At 41.8% G+C, this 19,612-nt stretch overlaps 1 protein-coding gene across 4 annotated transcripts in view; it reads right to left on the bottom strand.

The window, feature by feature from the left end:
• UNC5D (unc-5 netrin receptor D) overlaps positions 1–19,612 on the bottom strand; it is a 603,711-nt gene that overhangs the window by 125,763 nt on the left and 458,336 nt on the right. For all 4 annotated transcript variants that reach the window (XM_063448679.1, XM_063448680.1, XM_063448681.1 and 1 more), the window contains one exon: positions 15,806–16,183. In XM_063448679.1, the coding sequence (XP_063304749.1) occupies positions 15,806–16,183 (378 nt within the window). The remainder of the gene's footprint in view (positions 1–15,805; positions 16,184–19,612) is intronic.

Here is a 19,612-nt window from a genome sequence, read left to right as displayed (position 1 = left end):
TTGTATTATCACCTATGAATGATTCCAACGATGAAATCAAATTTTGTTCATGCAAATGATTTGGAAAAATGATTAGGAAGAAACCAAAATGTAGTAAAAATTGGTAATTGCCAATTAGTGTACTGCAGAATATATACATACTATAAATAGTATGTATATATTTTGTAGGCACATTTCCATGCCATTGTGATATAATGACCAAGGCTAGCCAACCTTCAGCACATCACCAGATGTTGTTCAGTATATCTCCACAGATGCTTTGCTGTTAGAGCAGTATGGGAAATAAAGTACCATTTTTTTTAGACCAAAGCACATTGAAATAAGAGGAAAAAATCCAGGACACACCTGCTATTATCTTTTTATCTTCATCAATAGATTATAAATGTCACATTTACCCGCAGTCTTCCTAAAGAGATATACATAATTCTATCCAAATTGACTTATTAGTTTTAGATGACCTATCCAAGCATCATTAAACAATTAAAGTGTCCTTAAATATAAGCAGTAAAGAGTTTGATTTTTTTATGCAGGACCTTCCATGTACCAGTCTCAGCTTCCATGGAGAGTTGGAGGCTCCTGCTAGGGGCTTCTGTTAACTCTCTTGCACTTAACTCTGATGTGCGGGGCCAGTTCATTGGCTGGAAGTGTTAACTGATTGCTCCCAGCCAATGAGCTACATCTTGAACCATTTGTCTTGGCTCAGAGGTGAGAGCTTCCGGCTAGAAAAGAGGCTTAGATCGGCACCCATAGACCACAGGTAAGTTGTACAACTGTTAGCAACTGATTTGACTACAGGCACTGGGGGGGGGGGGAGGGGGAGGGTGGAGGGGAAGGGAACCTCCTGAATTCATAACGTTTACAGTGTGCTTACTACAGAAGTGGTTATGTGGTTATGGTACTTGAAATTAATTTAATGCCATAGAGAATTCCAAATCGGAATGCTGTAATTTATCAAAAATCATACACATATATTAAAGACTGCAGCCTATTACCTATTTATAGGCAATAGTATTGTGCAACACATTGTGGAGGCTTGAAGGCTTGAACAACTGTTGAGAAACACTGTCTTAGTAAGACACATATACATGTCTAAAAAATAAACACCTCCATGTGGTAGCTGGCTCACAAGCTTGCCTATGCACTACCTAGAACCAAACCGAAATCCTGCCATACACATTATTTTGTGTTTGATGCAACTAAATAGAGAAATGCACCAAGATCATTCATTTTCTAGCTCATCTATTGTGGCCTACAATTTTGTAAGACTTTGCTGATTCATCGCAATTCACTCTTTAGAGAACAATTGCATTATCAGGACATATTTCACAACGTCAGAAAGGCAGGTTTGTCAATGTCCTAACACTACAACTAAGATAAATAAACTACAAAAAAATAAAAGAATACAAGTCATCAGAAAGGATTTTCCTAAATTAGCTTCTCATCTCACCTCAACTAGATAAATTACTTATTAATCAACCAATAAGGAAAAAAATATTTTAAACTACAGTATGTCTCCATAATACATAATTCAGATATATTGGTATATTAGCTGGAATAATTTTTCAAACAGATGGCTGATTTTCTAGACACTTCCAAAAACTTGGAGCAATTTTAGAAATTTCCCATGTTAAATTATACACGTAATAATACTGGCATTGATGTGACAAGCTGAAACCCAGCTACTGTGTTTTCTGCTCTATTACCAGAGGAAACAAATGCTAATCTGCCAGTCATGGAGTACTCCGGTCAAGAAAAGAACAAGGAAGGCTTTGTTATGGGACCCTGCTATATGTCAAATTGCATATGTAAAAACAGCAGCCTGGCATGCATTAAAATCAGCAGTACATTCACAATGCTTAACATAATAAACACAACTTTATATATTTTTCTATTTAAAGGGACACTCCAAACACATAAAGCATGTTAGCTTGTTAAAGTGCTTTTTTTATTTTTTTCATTTTCAAATATGCATAGTTAAATGACATTAAAACAATGGACATTTGCTTCGCCTATATATGGCGAAGTAACAATGTTCTTACAATCGGTATCAAACTGACAATTGGTTTAATTGTATCTCAGTAGTTATTATGGAACAAAAGATAACAAGAGTTAACATAGCATTTGGCAAACTCCTTATCATTATCGGGTGTTAAAAATCAACAATGAAGTTTGGTAGTGTACATTTGTCGTCGTCCTGCAGTAATTTGTACATCATGGAGAGTTGTTTGCATTTTAGCATATGTGTTTCACAATATGTTTCAAATGCCTGTTAAAAGCTTGTCAGTGGTGCGGATGAAGTGTGAGAGTTGGTGGAAGCGATAGGGTTGTAGGGCAGAGGGAAAGCCCGATGATGTCAGCGTGGCTAGGGACTTGATGTGGGCCCCCTCTAGGACCGCCGTTTATCTAAGGCCGCGTGATGTGGGGGGGTCTGTTGATGAAGTCATAGGTCCAGTTTCGTAGTCCCAGGGTAAACAGGGGGTTGTTAGTCAGAGGGTATAGGGTGGAGGGGTAGGCCAAAAGGCCGGCCAAGTCCCTTATTTGCTTTCACATGCGTAAAGTGGGGGCAATTGTGGGATGGAAAGTGTGGCTAGCACCTAGAAAGGTTGACCCCGAGAGGTGCCATGGGATCATATGGAGCGGGACTCAGAAGAAATAGTCTTCCAACAGCACCCATTGTTTTTGAGGATTAGTGTTAGTCCATTCATAGACTCTAGTGAGTGTAATTACTATGTAATATTGGTACATGTTAGGCATGCTGAGTCCTCTGCGAGATTTGGGCCCTCGTTAAAATATCATATGAAATTCTCGGGTGTTTATTCACCCATACGAATTTGGTGAAAACCTGCTTGAGTTTGGTGAAAAAGGATTTGGGTATGTGGATGCGTAGAGTTGAAAGAGGTAGAGGAGCTTCAGGAGTATGGTTATTTTTAAGATGTTTATCCTCCCGAGAAAGCTAAATTGCGGTTTGTGACACGCTGTCAGGTCTTTAGTAATTGTTTGGAGTAGCGGGGTAAAGTTCAGGTGAAATTGTTGTTGCATGTCTTTAGTTAGGTGCACCACTAAGTAAGTGATGTGGGAAGCTGCCCACGCAAATGGGAAAATCCCCTTTAGGGTCACAATGGCAGTAGTTCACGTTTAGAGAAGTTGACCTGAAAGTTGGATACTTGGTGGTATTGGTCAATTTCGTTCATGTGGAAAGAGGAAATCATCTGCGAAGGCTGCTATTTTAAATTCTTGTTGTTTAATGTGAAATCTCTTGATGTCCCCATTCTCCCTGATCCCTTGTAGGAAGGGTTCCATCATGAGCATGAAGAGTAGGGGTAACAGGGGGCATCCCTGCCTCGTGCCGTTGGTAATTGGCACCAGGTCCGATAATTGGCCATTGATTTTAAGCCTGGTGGTTGGGTTGGTATAAATGGCATCCAGCCTTTGAGACCAGTTTGGCCCAAAGCCCAGTGACCTCATAGTGAGTTTTAGAAAGGCCCAGTCCACTCAGTCAAAAGCCTTTTCGGCATCGACCGACAGGAGAAGGCTCTGAGTAGGGTACATTTTAGATATGTGAAGCCCGATTGGTCTAGGTGGATCAAGTCTTTTAGTATGGGGCACAGTCTAGTGGCCAGGATTTTTGTGAATATTTTTAAATCTATATTGATGAGGGATATTGGGCTGTAACTGCCGCATGCTGTGGGGTCTTTCCCTTGTTTTGGGCGCATAGTAATATGTGCTTCCAGAGCTGCCCCTGGTATGGGATGGTTGGCCGTGAGTGAGTTAAATGCTTTAAGGAAATGGCCAGACAATAGGTCGGTGAAGGTTTTATAGTATTTGGCCATGTATCCACCTGGACCAGGGCTTTTATTCAGTGGTATCGCATGTACCGTCTTCCAAAATTCCTCTTCTGTGAGAGGTGCGTCAAGGGACTGTCTTAGGTTCTGTAGGACTGTCCGTTTTATCCTGGGGGTTAGGAAGTATTCTATTTCTGTGTCGGGGGAGAGTCTCTTAAGTTTTATAAGTCTGTGTAGAATTGGTGGAAGGCTTCTTTAATGTCAGGGAGGGTGTGGAATAGGCCCGTTCTGGGGTGTTTGACCTTGGCTATGAACGCTGTTTGGTGAGTGTGTTTTAGGACAGTGTATGTGTTGAATGTGGTATTGCTTTTGTGTAGATTTTCCAAACTCCTAATCTCCGCAGTAAGTGTTTTGATTTTGGCTTTGCATCTCTTTTTGCATCAGGAGTCCATGGCTATGAGTAGACCCCTAATTACGCACTTGTGGGCTTCCCAAGTGATTGGGGAGGGGGGGCCGAGGGGTCATTGTTGTCCTGGAAATAGTGTTGGATGTCAGATTTTAGCTGTTGCACCACTTCTGTATCATGGAGCAGAAGATCATTAAGTTTCCACTGAAAGGTTTTTATCGGCAGTGAGGGTATTTGGATAACTAGGTACAGTGGGGCGTGGTCGGACCAGGTGATGAGGCCATATATGCATGACTTCATGAGGTACAGGAAACTATGGGGGAGAAAAAACATGTCCAGTCTGGAATAGATGTGTAACTGGGGAGTAGAAGGAGTAGTCCCTCCCTTGAGGGTTGATAATGTGCCAGCATTCTAGGATTTGGGATTGGTCTAGAAGGTGCTTGATCATATGCCATGTGGGGTTTAAGTGTGCTGTTGATGAGGAGGGCGTGTCTAGTGTCAAGTCTAGAGCTACGTTACAGTCCCCTCCCATCACCAGCACTCCCTCCGTAAAATTTTCAATCAAGGTTAAGCATTTCTTAAGATGTCTACATTGATGTCTGTTGGGGAAATACATGTTGACAAAAGTAAACACATTACAACCTATTTTACCCTTCACCATCAATATTCTGCCAGAGTTATCTGTTTTGCAGTCTATCAGTGTAAACTGCAGCTGCGCCGCGAACAGTATGGCCACTCCCCGCAATTTGTCTTCTGTGTAATTCCCGAAGAACCCTGTAGGATATTTACAATTACATAGGCTAGGTGCTGCATCCTTTCTGAAGTAGGTTTTCTGAAGGCTAGTGGCTAGTTCTGACAAAGCCAGCAAGCCCTTTTCTGGTGTATTTAGTCCCCGGGCATTCAGCGTTGTTATGCACAGGGTGGCCATACCATCTCCTCCCAGCCCCTCTGCTCCCCTGTCCCCCCCTTTGTGAGTCCCTGGTTTCTGTAAAGATATTGGACACTGCACTGTGCTCCTAGCAATATACAAACGAATAACAGATTAAAACTATATACAAGAGGGTGGTAGCGCAAGTACTTGAATAAGTTCAGGTAGATCACTTTACGAAGTAGTCGTAAAGGTGCCCGCCGGTGGCTATCTCGGGTCGAGCAACTTTGTTCACCCGATAATCTGCTTGGCCCCCGGGATAGGTTATAGCAACGTAGTCGCTTAGTTTAAAATTTTTAGTGTGAAGTTACTTCACCTTATGGGTGGGGGAGAATGATGTTGATAGAGTAAATACTGTAAAATTCGAGCTTCTTTGCCTGATATCCAGGCCTAGTGGGAATCTTCCATATGAATATTTATAATACTTGGTGGGCAGGTTGACTCTATCAGGGCAAGGCATTGTGGGTCTGGGCTTATGTCCAGCTTTGGGGCATTCGGGCTCTGTGGTCTTAGTGGCTGCACTGTGTGTTTAGGTCCCTGAGTGGGCAAGTCGAATCCACCCATACCGGGGGGGGGGGGGGGGAATAATGAACTAGGGAGTTAGGTACATACTCAATAATATCTATAGTGCCACCTAATATGTAGGAGATTTAAGTGGATTTCCTACTATGGTCAAAACATCATACCCACAACTCCTGCACTGTCCATTGTATCTCGCCAGTAGCAAAGTGTCACTCTCCTCTCTGCCAGGTAGTCCCGACAGATAGTAGGAATGTCATGGGAGTTAGTAAAGTCTCTAGTGGTAAGAAGACGGTTCCAGTCTTGTAGCAGATCTTTTCTCCTGGTTCAGTTCGCCTCTACTTCTCCGTCTGTTGCCATCTCTGCCTCTGTGGTAGTTGAGACGTTGCTGGGCCTGCAGGGGGGCCGCACCAGTCCGCTATCTGCGTCGCCGGGAGGTCAAAGGCTTTTTTGAAATACTGGTACATCCAGGATTGAGTGGATAATGTGTGTCGTGCCTTTGTATGTGACACTGAGAGCAAAGGGGAAGCCCCATCTGTACCTGATGCTCCGGGCTCTGAGTTGGTCTGTTAGCAGCCTGAGAGATCTCATGGCTTGTAGTGTGAACCAGGACAAATCTGGGTAGATGCTGATCAGCTTGTTGTGGAAAAGCAGGGGTTAGGAGGATTGTCTGAGGGCTGCTAAGATATCTTCCTTGCATTGACAGTAACGAAGCCTACAGATAATGTTTCTTGGTTTGTCTGCTGTTATGCCCTTAGGCCTCAGAGCTCTGTGTGCACGGTCGCGTACAATTTGGGAGTCTGGCGGTCTGTTAAGGATGAGGTTGTCAGGATCGGGACAGGGATCCAACACGCAGAGTACAAAGCGTAGCAGATACGTATACCGGACCTTAGAATGGCCGGACTTAATGTAATACTACGTATAGAATGGTCAGAGACAAGCCGGGTCAAGGATAACAGAGAAGACAGGTAAGTAATAACAAAGCCAGGTCAGAACCAAAAGACAAGAGAATACAAGAGCACTGTGTGACTAGGCTGGCTAGAACCACGACAGGGCAATGAGCAAATGCTGAGAGCTCCCTTAAATACCCTGGTTCTAGAGACTAATCACGCCTCCGCCGAGACCTGATTCATGTCCGGGATTTGACTGACAGGTCGGGCTAGAATAGCGTCATGACGTCGACTATTGAGCGTCACGTTACAAAAAGGCATAGTTCTCTTGCGGCCGGCGTTTACATGCGCGAGGACCGCGAGGAACGGGAGAATCATGCCGTCTGGATGGAAAAACGTCTAAGTCTCTACCCGTCTCAGGGGTAGAGACTACAGGTACCCTGACAGTACCCCCCCTCTCAGAAACGCCCACCGGGCGGAAGGAACCGGGACAAGATGGAAAGCGGGAATGAAAAGCCCTGCGAAGACGAGGAGCATGGACATCCTCCTGTGGTACCCAGGTCCTCTCTTCTGGACCATATCCCTTCCAGTCAACCAGGTATTGGATTTTCCCCCGGGAGATTCGAGAATCGATGATGGAGTTGATTTCGTACTCCTCCTGACCCTCAACCTGAACAGAGTGAGGAGAGGAGACCTTGGAGGAGAATCTGTTACAGATCAGGGGTTTTAGCAAGGAAACATGAAAGGAATTAGGAATACGTAAGGCAGAGGGGAGCGCTAGGCGATACGCAACAGGATTAATTCGATTCAGGATCCTATAGGGTCCAATGTAACGAGGAGCGAATTTCATAAACGGTACTTTCAAACGAATGTTTCTAGTACTCAACCATACCCTATCACCAGGGACAAAACTAGGAGCCGGCCTTCTGCGTTTGTCAGCGTGTTTTTTATACAGTATAGAATTATGTAGGAGAATTTGTCGAGTCTGATCCCACAACTTCTTCAGATTGGCAACATGAGTATCAACCGACGGTACCCCCTGGGAAGAAGGAACCGAGGGAAGAATGGAAGGATGAAAACCATAATTCATGAAAAAGGGGCTAGAGCGAGTTGAATCGCAAACAAGATTATTGTGTGCGAACTCTGCCCAAAGAATCAGACCGACCCAATCGTCCTGGTGTTCAGAAACAAAACAACGCAGATATTGTTCAATCTTTTCATTGGTACGTTCAGCGGCTCCGTTAGACTGAGGGTGATAAGCAGAAGAAAAATTCAATTTAATGCCTAGTTGAGAACAGAATGATCTCCAGAAACGTGAAACAAACTGGGAACCTCTATCAGAAGTAATCTCGGAAGGTATCCCATGTAAGCGAAAGATCTCTTTAGCAAAAATCTCCGCTAATTCAGGTGAAGTCGGAAGTTTAGGTAAAGGCACGAAATGAGCCATCTTGGTAAACCTATCCACCACTGTGAGAATAACAGTGTGCTTTTTCGAAACAGGCAAATCCACAATAAAATCCATCGCCAAACAGGACCAAGGTTTTTCTGGAACTTCCAGGGGATGTAAGAGACCACAAGGAAGCGAATGAGGTAGTTTAGTCTTAGTACAGACCTCACAGGCTCCGATAAAATCCTTAATATCCCTCCGTAAAGAAGGCCACCAGAAATCCTTAGAGATCAAGGAATATGTTTTGCAAACGCCCGGATGACCAGCCACCTTACTCTCGTGAAGACACTGTAAGAGCTCCAGTTGGAGTTCAGGAGGAACGAAGTGTCTAGACGCAGGAGTCAGTCTAGGTGCCAGATGCTGCAAGCTCCTGATCTGATCAAGAAGCGGAGAATGGATTTTGAGAGTTGTGTTAGCGATGATATTACACTTAGGTACTATAGAGGATAAAACCGGCTCAGATATGGCAGAAGGTTCATGTTGGCGAGACAAGGCATCAGCTTTAGAATTCTTAGAACCAGGCCTATATGTGAGTATGTAATTGAAGTGAGTGAGGAATATAGACCAACGGGCCTGTCTCGATGATAAACGTTTAGCCTCCCCAATATAGGATAAGTTTTTATGATCCGTCAAAATGGTAACAGGATGCAAAGTCCCCTCCAATAGATGTCTCCACTCCTTTAAAGCCATGATAACCGCTAGGAGTTCCCTGTCACCAATGTCATATCTGCTCTCAGTACCCGATAATTTTTTGGAAAAATACCCACATGGATGTAATGGTTTATCCACACCCAACCTTTGGGACAGGATGGCACCTATACCCGTCTCAGAAGCGTCAACTTCGAGTAGGAAAGGCAGAGTAGTATCAGGGTGAACTAAAATTGGTGCGGAAGCAAACAGCTCCTTGAGAGTCTTAAAAGCCAGAAGTGCTTCAGTAGACCAATTCTTAGTGTCAGCCCCTTGTCTGGTCATATTGGTGATAGGAGCAATGATAGAGGAGTAACCCTTAATGAAACGTCTGTAATAATTAGAGAAACCAATAAATCTCTGAATGGCCTTGAGACCCTTAGGTAAAGGCCAATCTAAAATGGATTGGAGTTTCTCCGGATCCATTTCAAACCCCTCTCCAGAAATCACGTAACCAAGAAAGGTAGTCTGGGATTGGTCAAAGCTACATTTCTCTAATTTGCAGTACAAGCCATGTTGAAGAAGTTTGTGCAAAACCCTTCTGACCTGTCCGTGGTGAGTCTCAATATCCCTGGAATGTATAAGTATATCATCGAGGTATACAATAACACAGTCATGTTGAAACTCCCTAAGAACTTCATTAATTAGATCCTGAAATACCGCCGGGGCATTACATAGACCAAAAGGCATTACAGTATACTCATAGTGCCCATAACGAGTATTGAACGCAGTCTTCCACTCGTGTCCCTGCTGAATTCTCACCAAGTTATAAGCACCTCTGAGGTCTAACTTAGTGAAAATCTTGGAACCCTTTAATCGATCAAAAAGCTCGGTGATCAAGGGGATCGGATAGGCATTTCTAATGGTTATCTTGTTCAAACCTCGGTAGTCAATGCAAGGTCTTAAAGAACCATCCTTCTTTTTAACAAAAAAAATCCAGCCCCAGCAGGGGAGGAGGATCTCCTAATGAACCCTTTGTCTAGGTTTTCACGAATATACTCCTCTAAGACTAAGTTCTCATTCGTAGACAAAGGGTATACATGGCCCCTGGGAGGCATAGTACCAGGAAGTAAATTAATTTTGCAATCAAAAGGCCTGTGTGGTGGTAAGGTATCAGCCTTTCCTTTGTCAAATACCGCCTTTAAATCTAGATACAAGGACGGTATCTGTACTTTAGTAGAGTCGGTAGAGTTATTAAGTGTGTTAACAATACAAAGGGGTGACACTCTCTTTAAACATCTCTCTTGACAACCCTGACCCCACGAGACTATTTCCCCTGATTTCCAATCTATAATGGGGTTATGTCTCTTCAGCCAGGAGTATCCCAGGACTATGGGAACAGAAGGAGATGAAATGAGTAGTAGAGATATCTCCTCCTTGTGTAGAATACCAGTAGTTAAGTTAAGAGGTGTGGTCTCCCGGAAAATCACAGGCTCAACTAAAGGTCTACCATCTATGGCCTCAACAGCCAAAGGTGTCTCCCTTAACTGAGATGGGATAGCGTGTTTGGTGAGAAAAACTTGGTCGATAAAGCTCTCAGCAGCTCCGGAGTCTATCAATGCCACAGTCTCTAAAGTTCCCCTCTCCCAAGTTAAAGAGACGGGTAATAGAAGCCTGTGTTCTTTGTAGTTATGAGTAGAGGACAAAATAGAAACACCCAAGGCCTGTCCTCTAGAGAAACTTAGGTGCGAGCGTTTCCCGGGCGATTGGGACAATTCAAACGGAAGTGACCTCTGACTCCACAATACATACACAGTCCCTCCCTTCTCCTGTACTGTCTCTCCTCTTCTGAGAGGCGAGTAAGGCCTATCTGCATAGGTTCTGGAAACTGTGGAGTTTTGGTTTCAGGACTTAGAAATGAAGGAGCTAGTCTAAAGGAAGGTCTACCGGTTCTATCTCGAGTGTTCTGCCTCTCTCTTAGACGTTCGTCAATGCGAGAGATAAAGGAAATTAAGTCCTCCAAATTCTCGGGAAGCTCTCTCGTCGCTACCTCGTCAAGTATTACATCGGATAATCCGTTTAAAAATACGTCTATATAAGCCTGTTCATTCCACTTAACCTCTGCCGCCAAAGACCTGAACTCTAGTGCGTAATCCACAAGTGTTCGGTTCTCTTGTCTAAGGCGCAACAGTAATCTAGCTGCATTGACCTTTCTGCCAGGGGGGTCAAAAGTTCTTCTAAAAGCAGCTACAAAGGCATTATAGTTATAGACTAATGGATTATCATTCTCCCACAACGGATTAGCCCATCTCAGAGCCTTCTCAATGAGTAAGGTGATAATAAATCCCACCTTTGCCCTATCAGTAGGGTAGGAACGGGGTTGTAGCTCGAAATGGATACTGATCTGGTTCAAAAAGCCACGACACCTTTCAGGAGAACCAGCATAACGTACAGGTGGGGTAACTCGGGAAGAAGCACCTACAGTGGCTACCTCTAGCCCTGAACTCACAGGAGGAATAGAAGTATTACGCATCTCCTCAGGTGGATTATTAGGACGTGATAGTAACGCCTGTAGTGCTAGTGCCATCTGATCCATTCTATGATCCATGGCGTCAAACCTAGGATCAGGAGAACCAAGCTGACAGTTTGTACCTGCAGGATCCATTGGCCCTGTCGTAATGTCAGGATCGGGACAGGGATCCAACACGCAGAGTACAAAGCGTAGCAGATACGTATACCGGACCTTAGAATGGCCGGACTTAACGTAATACTACGTATAGAATGGTCAGGGACAAGCCGAGGTCGAGGGAACGAGAAGACAGGTAAGCGAGAGACAAGCCGGGTCAAGGATAACAGAGAAGACAGGTAAGTAATAACAAAGCCGGGTCAGAACCAAAAGACAAGAGAATACAAGAGCACTGTGTGACTAGGCTGGCTAGAACCACGACAGGGCAATGAGCAAATGCTGAGAGCTCCCTTAAATACCCTGGTTCTAGAGACTAATCACGCCTCCGCCGAGACCTGATTCGTGTCCGGGATTTGACTGACAGGTCGGGCTAGAATAGCGTCATGACGTCGACTATTGAGCGTCACGTTACAAAAAGGCATAGTTCTCTTGCGGCCGGCGTTTACATGCGCGAGGGGACCGCGAGGAACGGGAGATTCATGCCGTCTGGATGGAAAAACGTCTAAGTCTCTACCCGTCTCAGGGGTAGAGACTACAGGTACCCTGACAGAGGTTAAACAATTCCTGTGATACATCCTCTGAGTCCTGTTCAGGGAGCCCCCTGATCCTTAAGTTATTTCTCATCCCCCTGTTGTCTATGTCGTCAAGGGAATGCTGAAGAGCTATCAGGTAGGCATTTTGGGCAACCATTGTGTCTTGGACTGTGTGTATTTGCGCACACATGACATCCCTGTCAAACTCCAAGGAGCTTATCCTGCCTAACATGTGGCGTATGTCTGCCCCTATGGTGTCCATCTTGGCCTGGAACAATACTTCCAATTTCCCCAGCATAGTGGCCAGGTCTTGCTTAGAGGGCATGTTGCTCAGTATGTCCCTCAGCTCCCTGTTGGGCCTTTGGCTAAGGTATGATTCCACCGGGCTGGACGGAGGGGATGCCGAGTGTGGAGAGTCCTGTGCCATATTGGGGCCTAGTTGACTCGCTCGTTGTTCCGCGTTATCATGGAAATACTTAGTGAGGGCGCTGGATTTTCCTGCCGGTGTCTTACTGGAGCTGCCCTGTGAAGCTGTGGATCGTTTTGTCTGTGTATGCCCGATTACTTTGGATTCCTCACGGTAGGCTGGAGAGCTCTGTTACTCTGTGGCCATTCCAGGTGAGTGGCTGGCTCCGCCCCCCCCCTATATTGTAGTGCTTTATGTGTTAAGAGTGTGTCCTCTTTTTTCATTTTACAAAAAGTTAAGATTTCAACAGAAATTGCCACTTTTATACCCCACTCTAGCTGTTATTCAGACACTTGATCCTTTTACTTCCTGGTTTGGTTAGCTCAGTGGAGCTAAACTCAAGAGATAGCAAGCTTAGAGCACCTTCCTTGCAAACACTTCTTATTGAGTTGCATTTGGAAGTCTGTTAATGGACAGCCACATAAAGTCTATCTGAAAGGGGAGTTCTTGTAAGGACTGCAGACAGAATATCTTTACATATACCCCCAATTAAAAAAATGCATAATTAAATGCACATTCATGTTTTCATTGGGGTTATAATTACAAATTGGTATTTTTCTACTGTATTATTTTTGTTTTGTATTTTGTCAAGGGAGTTTATATGTAATGCATATTAATGCAGAGTCAACACTTACTTGATATTCAAGTAAGTGTAAATAATGTGAATAAGTAGTTTATTAAATCATATTTGTTTTTCTTTTATAGAGCTTTATGGTGTTAAAAAAACTTACATAAATCTAGCTAAAAGGTAAAGTGTAGTTGAAAAAATTAAATACAAAGACTAGTTAATTGTTTTAGAAATGTATTTTACTAAACTGTTCATTTTGTTGAATATGCAAAAGAGAAGCCATGTTTTAGAAATACCCATATTGAAGATTTTCCAAACTATTATTTTAGTCTATTATATTATCTTTGAGAATGACAACAAGCCACTGTTTAGCGACTTCCTTTTTGTGTCTAGTAAATTCTGTTCACTATAGGAGGCTGAAATGGAGCATATAGGAATAGAGCAATTCTTCTTCTTAATTTAGAAATAACTGCATGCCACTAAATTATTCACTTTTATGGAAGATTCATGATTCTTAGCTTGTCTCAGTTCTTATATAACATGTCCCTCTGTTCACAACGCTGGTTGATAGCATCTAGCGACGTGTAGCACTGCTCTCATATTTGTCATTGGGACTCTGAAACATTATTAATAGAATATATTCCAGACTTTGTATATTAACTCTCCGTATCACTTTTTTGTATAAAGCACTTTATGAAGAAAAATACCATCTCCAGTGGAAAAAGAGAAAGGAACTCCCATGACACTCCACAAGTCTATAAAGTAAATTCTGTAGCTTATTCTTGTCTTATTTGTACGGATGTTTTTATTTTAAAAGATTAGAACAGCTTTAAAAGTTATATCTATATAAAATAAACCACAAAATTCAGCGATTGCCATGAACTCTCTTTACTCATATTTATCCAGCCTTTCTCGACAAATCCCCTAAATACAATCTCCCATGCCAAACATTTAAATCTTACTCCCACCTTCCTGGCAGCTAACGATGTCTCTCCAAACCCTTGTCCATGCTCTACTAAGCCACCATGCTCTACTTGCCGTTCTCTTTTTCAACCACACATAGATTATGCCCTTCCTACCCTTCAGTCTTTATCACTGCTACTGAACAAGAGGTGGCTGCGCTTCTCCTTTCCTCTTGCCCCAGCACTGTCCCAGCTCACCTCATCAGATCTCTCCCTTTGTCTTGTGCCTTCCTAACCACACATCTTTAACTGCTCTCTCTCTTCTGGCGTTGTCCCTGCTGACCTTAAACATGCCACTGTAGTACCTATCCTGAAGAAAACATCTCTTGACCCATCCTCCCCCTCTAACTATCGTCCCATATCCCTGCTCTATTTTTCCTCAAAACTTCTGGAAAGACTTGCCTTTGCCCGTGTGTCTCAATTCCAACTCTCTCCTTAACCCTCTACAGTCTGGCTTCCACCCTCTCCACTCTGCTGAGACTGCTCTTATCAAAGTTACTAACGACCTAATCACAGCTAAATTCAAAGGCCACTACTCCATACTAATTCTTCTTGACCTCTCTGCTGCCTCCGTTGATGACACCGTTGATCATGCTCACCTTCTTGAACTCTTCAATGACTCGGTCTCTGTGACTCTGTCCTATCGTGGTTTTCCTCTTATCTCTCCCAATGCTCATTCAACGTCTCCTTTTCTAATGACACCTCCTCCCCTTGTCCTGTCTCGGTTGTTGTCCCCCAAGGATCTGTCCTTGATCCCCTTCTTTTTTCTCTTTATACTGCCTCTCTTGGCAAACCTTTTACCTCTATTGAATTCCGCTACTACCTGTACGCTGAGGACACCCAGGTATATATCTCCTCCCTGGACCTTTCCCCTGCCATCCTGCAACGTGTCACTGCTTGTCTATCTTCCATCTCTGACTGGATGTCCTCCTGCTTTCTGAAACTAAATCTCTCTAAAACTGAGTTCTTTGTCTTTCCTCCTCCTAAAACTGATCCTCCTCTTTTGCTCTCCCTTCAAGTTAGTGGTGTCCACTTAAGTCCATCCTTGCAAGCACGCTGTCTTGGCGTCATACTTGACTCTGACCTCACCTTTGAGCCTCAAATCCCGTATGTTGCTAAATCCTGTAGATTCCATCTTAAGAACATAGCCTGCATCTGGCCTTTCTTACACAAGATGCTAACAAGGAGCTTGCCCATGCTCTAGTAATTTCCCAATGCATTATTGTAACCCTCTCCTAATTGGTCTTCCCAAAAGCCGTATTGCCCCTCTACAGTCTGTAATGAATGCTGGCGCCAGACTGATTTTCTTCTCTAGTCGGGCCTCTCACACCTCACCCCTCTGTCAGTCCTTACTTTGGCTTCCTGTATCCTATAGGAGTCAATTCAAAGTGCTAACCCATACCTATAAAGCACTGAACAATTCTAGCCCCTCTTTTATCTCATCACAGATCCATAGATATGCCCCTTCATGGTCTCTCCGCTCTGCCCGTGACCTTCTCCTGTCGCTGCTCGCACCCGTACGGCCAACTCGCGCTTGCAGGACTTCTCGCGGGCTACTCCCTTCCAATGCAATAGCCTGCCTACTGCCATCAAACTCTCCCCTAGTCTTCAATCATTTAGGAAGTGCCTTAAAACACATCTCTTTAGGAAAGCTTATGGCCTCTCAGACTAACCTTTTCCTCACATACCTGTCTCTTGCTCTCTCCTAAAGGTCAGCACTCTACTCTCTCCTCCAGCTCTGCTTCACCTTATTTGATTAGTATATCCTGTCCTAATGTGTTTTATACTCCACCTCCTATAGACTGTAAGCTTGTTTGAGCAGGGCCCTCTTCAACCTATCTTTCCTGTAAGCTTTTTTGTAATTTTCCTATTTATAGTCAAATCCCCTCTCTAATAATATTGTAAATCGCTGCGGATTCTGTTGGCGCTATATAAATGGCGAGAATAATAATAATACATATGTTACTTAAGATGTGTGTCAGAAATCTTACCAGAATTTGGCATCACAAGACGTCCTCCTTGATGGCCAAACAGACCGCTGATTCTCATTTCTGGTTTGGATGAAATAGATGAAAGGTTCTGGATGTAAGGTGATTTATTCCTGCCATGAAGTGTGCCGAAGCACCTGTTATTCCCATGGGGAAATGACCCAGACAGAGTTTTCCCATGGAATTCGGGTCTCTCTGTTACTCCCAGAGACACCATGAAGGAACTCTGCACTTTGACCTTGATGTCTGTGAGAGGGTTAAATATTGAAGACTCAGTCATTAGCTCTTTGTCCATTGGATCCTGAAAGCAGATTGGACCACTGTAGGTTCTACTCACTGTCAAGTCAGGTTGGAGAGAGGAATTCAGAAGAAGGGAGTTACCTGCAATAAAAAGAGACCAATAAGATATTTTTTGTAAGCCACATACAACTTTCTTTTAGAGAGTTCTCATATTCTAGAAATCAGCTACTTATATAGATATGCACTGTGGGTGGCTTTCTTAAACTAAAATTAACAGATAACAGTAGATCTAAATGTGATAATATGACTGAAAATAAATATATTTAACAATTTTAAATTGAAGATTTCCATCTAACTATACCAGTCTTTCTGAATGTCAAGTTCTCTTTTAGCTTGCATTACTGCAAGAATTGGTCCTCTTCATTGTATTATCTGTCATTTAAAGCCAATCTGTGAGCAACTTTCTATTGTTTATACATATGTATGTATTCAATGCAATAACTTTATTTAAAACAGCTACTTCCTCTCTCCAAGAGTTCTCCATTTTCCGTTACTTTGTATGCATGATTTTTCTAGTAGAGAACAGAGCATTCCTATTTTATGACACATTTACTTTTTATTTATTTTTATTTCTTTAACTCTTAATATACATGTCCTATACAATGGAATACAAGTAATACCCTACAGTCCTTAATTTTGTACATAAACAATAAACAATTTGGGCATAAACATGTTTTTTAAATATTATATTTAAAAAAAAAAATTGTCTATAAGCACAACTCTAAGAGCTATATTCTTTTGTAGTGTTCTGGTGCGTGATATGTTCATTGTTTCACTCTACTTTTACTCTACTATTCATTCCTTCACCTATACAGTTCACAATATATTCTTCTGAAAATATTTGAATAATTACAAGCTCAACGTGCTTTCACTTCTCTATTTATATCTGTTGCATCCCTAGTTTAAAAATATGTCACAACTATAACTTTTACTAAACTTGTGCGCATCAAAAAAAATTGTTTCAGATAAATCATTTTGTTACAAAAATATTTTTAGGATGTTTATATTTCGGTCATATGGCAGCTTGTCAAAAAGAATATGAATCAAACATACCAATAGTGCCCAAACATTTAACAATTAATTAACTGCAACATATATAAATAATATATATCTTGATAATGACCCTGTTGTGTCAAAACATTGATCTGGATGTCATGCATTGATTTTGACACACTAAACGATTTGGAAGTCCTTTAAGTGCTGCCATTTGTTGGATTTTGTAAGCAATGTGGATGAGGCTAATATTTATTTGTATTGATCGAGGGTAGTGCCAGACATCTTTGTATAAAATATAAATATTGCGTACATATTTTGCAATACACTGCCATTTGGTTACTAGATGAAGTGAAAAAAAAAAAAAAAACAATAGAAACATAAAAACATAGAATGTGATGACATATAAGAATTGTTTGAATTATCTTGTCTGTTGAATTTTCAAAATTCTTTCATTAGTCCTATATTAAGTCTAGGATAGCCTTATGTATATCCCACGAATGCTTAAACTCCTTCACTGTGTTAACCTATACCACTTCAGCTGGAAGGCTATTCCATGCATTAACTACCCTCTCAGTAAAGTAATACTTCCTGATATTATTTTTAAACCTTTGTCCTTCTAAATTAAGACTATGTCCTCTTGTTTTAGTAGTTTTTCTTATTTTAAACATAGTCTCCTCCTTTACTGTGTTGATTCCCTTTATGTATTTAAATGTTTCTATCATATCCCCCGTCTCCGCCTCGTCTTTCCTCCAATCTATACATGTTAAGATCCTTTAACCTTTCCTGGTAAGTTTTATCCTGCAATGAAACTGTTTAGTAGCCTCTGACCTTTTTCCAAAGTATTAATATCCGTCTGATGATACAGTCTCCAGTACTGCGTACAATATTCCAAATGACGTCTCACCAGTGTTCTGTACAATTGCATGATCACTCTTTTCTTTCTACTGCTAATACCTCTCTTTACAACCAAGCATTCTGCTAGCATTTCCTGCTGCTCTATTACATTGTCTGCCTACCTTTAAGTTATCTGAAATAATTACCCGTAAATCCTTTTCCTAAGATGTTGAGGTTACTTTATCAAATATTCTGTACTCTGCCCTTGAGTTTTTATGTCCAAGATGCATTATCTTGCACTTATTCACATTAAATGTCAGTTGCCACAACTCTGACCATTTTTCTAGTTTATCTAAATCATTTGCCATTTGGCTTATCCCTCCTGGAACATCAACCCTGCTACATATCTTAGTATCATCCGCAAAAAGACACACCTTACCATCAAGACCTTCTGCAATATCACTAATAAAAAAATTAAAGAGAATGGGTCCTAGTACAGATCCCTAAGGTAACTTGTAACTGGACCTTGCTTTGAATATTCTTTGACTATAACCCTCTGTTGCCTGTCACTCAGCCACTGCCTTACCGATGCAACAATTTTGGAATCCAAACTTAAAGATGGCGGCACAACTAAAAATTTTGAATCACAATGAATACGATTGCTCTTTGCATATTTCCTTTGGATTGTGTTTCGACTACATTTTACCTCCAAGTTTGGGAATTCATATGATCACCTAATCTGCCAACTTTTGCATGAATTGCAGTCCATACCAAAACAGATCTCCAAGCCTAACCTCTACCTTAAAAACTAATTCAAATTTAAGTAATCTAAAAAAAAACTACAACTTTATGTGTAACCTCTTTGTTTTGTCCACCTTAATTTACTCCTTGCATTATCTACCATTTATTTTATTGTATATTTTGTTCTGTGCATAATTCACCCATTTTGAATAATCTAATGTATAAAAACTGAATATTATATTCCCTATAAGTCCATCTCATCATATTCACCTCTTTACTATGACTTTGATCCATAAAACCATGTCCATACTCACTTACAATCCAGCACACAGTACAATGCAAGGCATGTGCTTAGGAATAACATACACTTGACGAATCTCAATTCTCATCTTTTGTATGTAAGTTTAGTGTTAGAAAACCTTTTGAATATCACACAATATGAGCCACCTTACTCCTCCTGCTACCGATTCTCTATATGCAAGAATTTATACAACACAAAATAAATCATCCTGTAATAGGAAACAGCATTACAATTATCTCTTTTGGCAGCAATTTAAGACCCATGTTAGAGACAGGTTTTCCAGGCTGTGTGTTAAAGTTTAGAGTGGTTTGCTATAATTGCAATTGTCATCCAGCTATTCATAGAACAATCACACAAAGGGCATAGAACCATTACTTTCAGTGTCAGATTCGGAGAGAAGTCAGAAAAAAAAAATAAAAGTTTAAAGGACATAGGCAAAAAAATAAAAAGACAAAAGAGCAGGGGAGAGAGATACAGACACCACTAACACTAACAGAACAGATAATGTGTTCAAGAATCATTGGGGTTAAATTGTCACAGGCCTATTTTTCTCCTGGGAATGTTCACGTTGCCAAGTATAAAAAATTGCCTGAATTTTCATTTTTATCCTTTGCCTCAAGGCTTCCTGAAGCATAATA

This window comes from Pelobates fuscus, chromosome 3 (assembly GCF_036172605.1).
Source record: "Pelobates fuscus isolate aPelFus1 chromosome 3, aPelFus1.pri, whole genome shotgun sequence".
Classification (NCBI taxonomy): Eukaryota; Metazoa; Chordata; class Amphibia; order Anura; family Pelobatidae; genus Pelobates; species Pelobates fuscus.
Note: the sequence above shows the minus strand (reverse complement) of the source record. Positions and strands in the feature narration are given on the sequence as shown.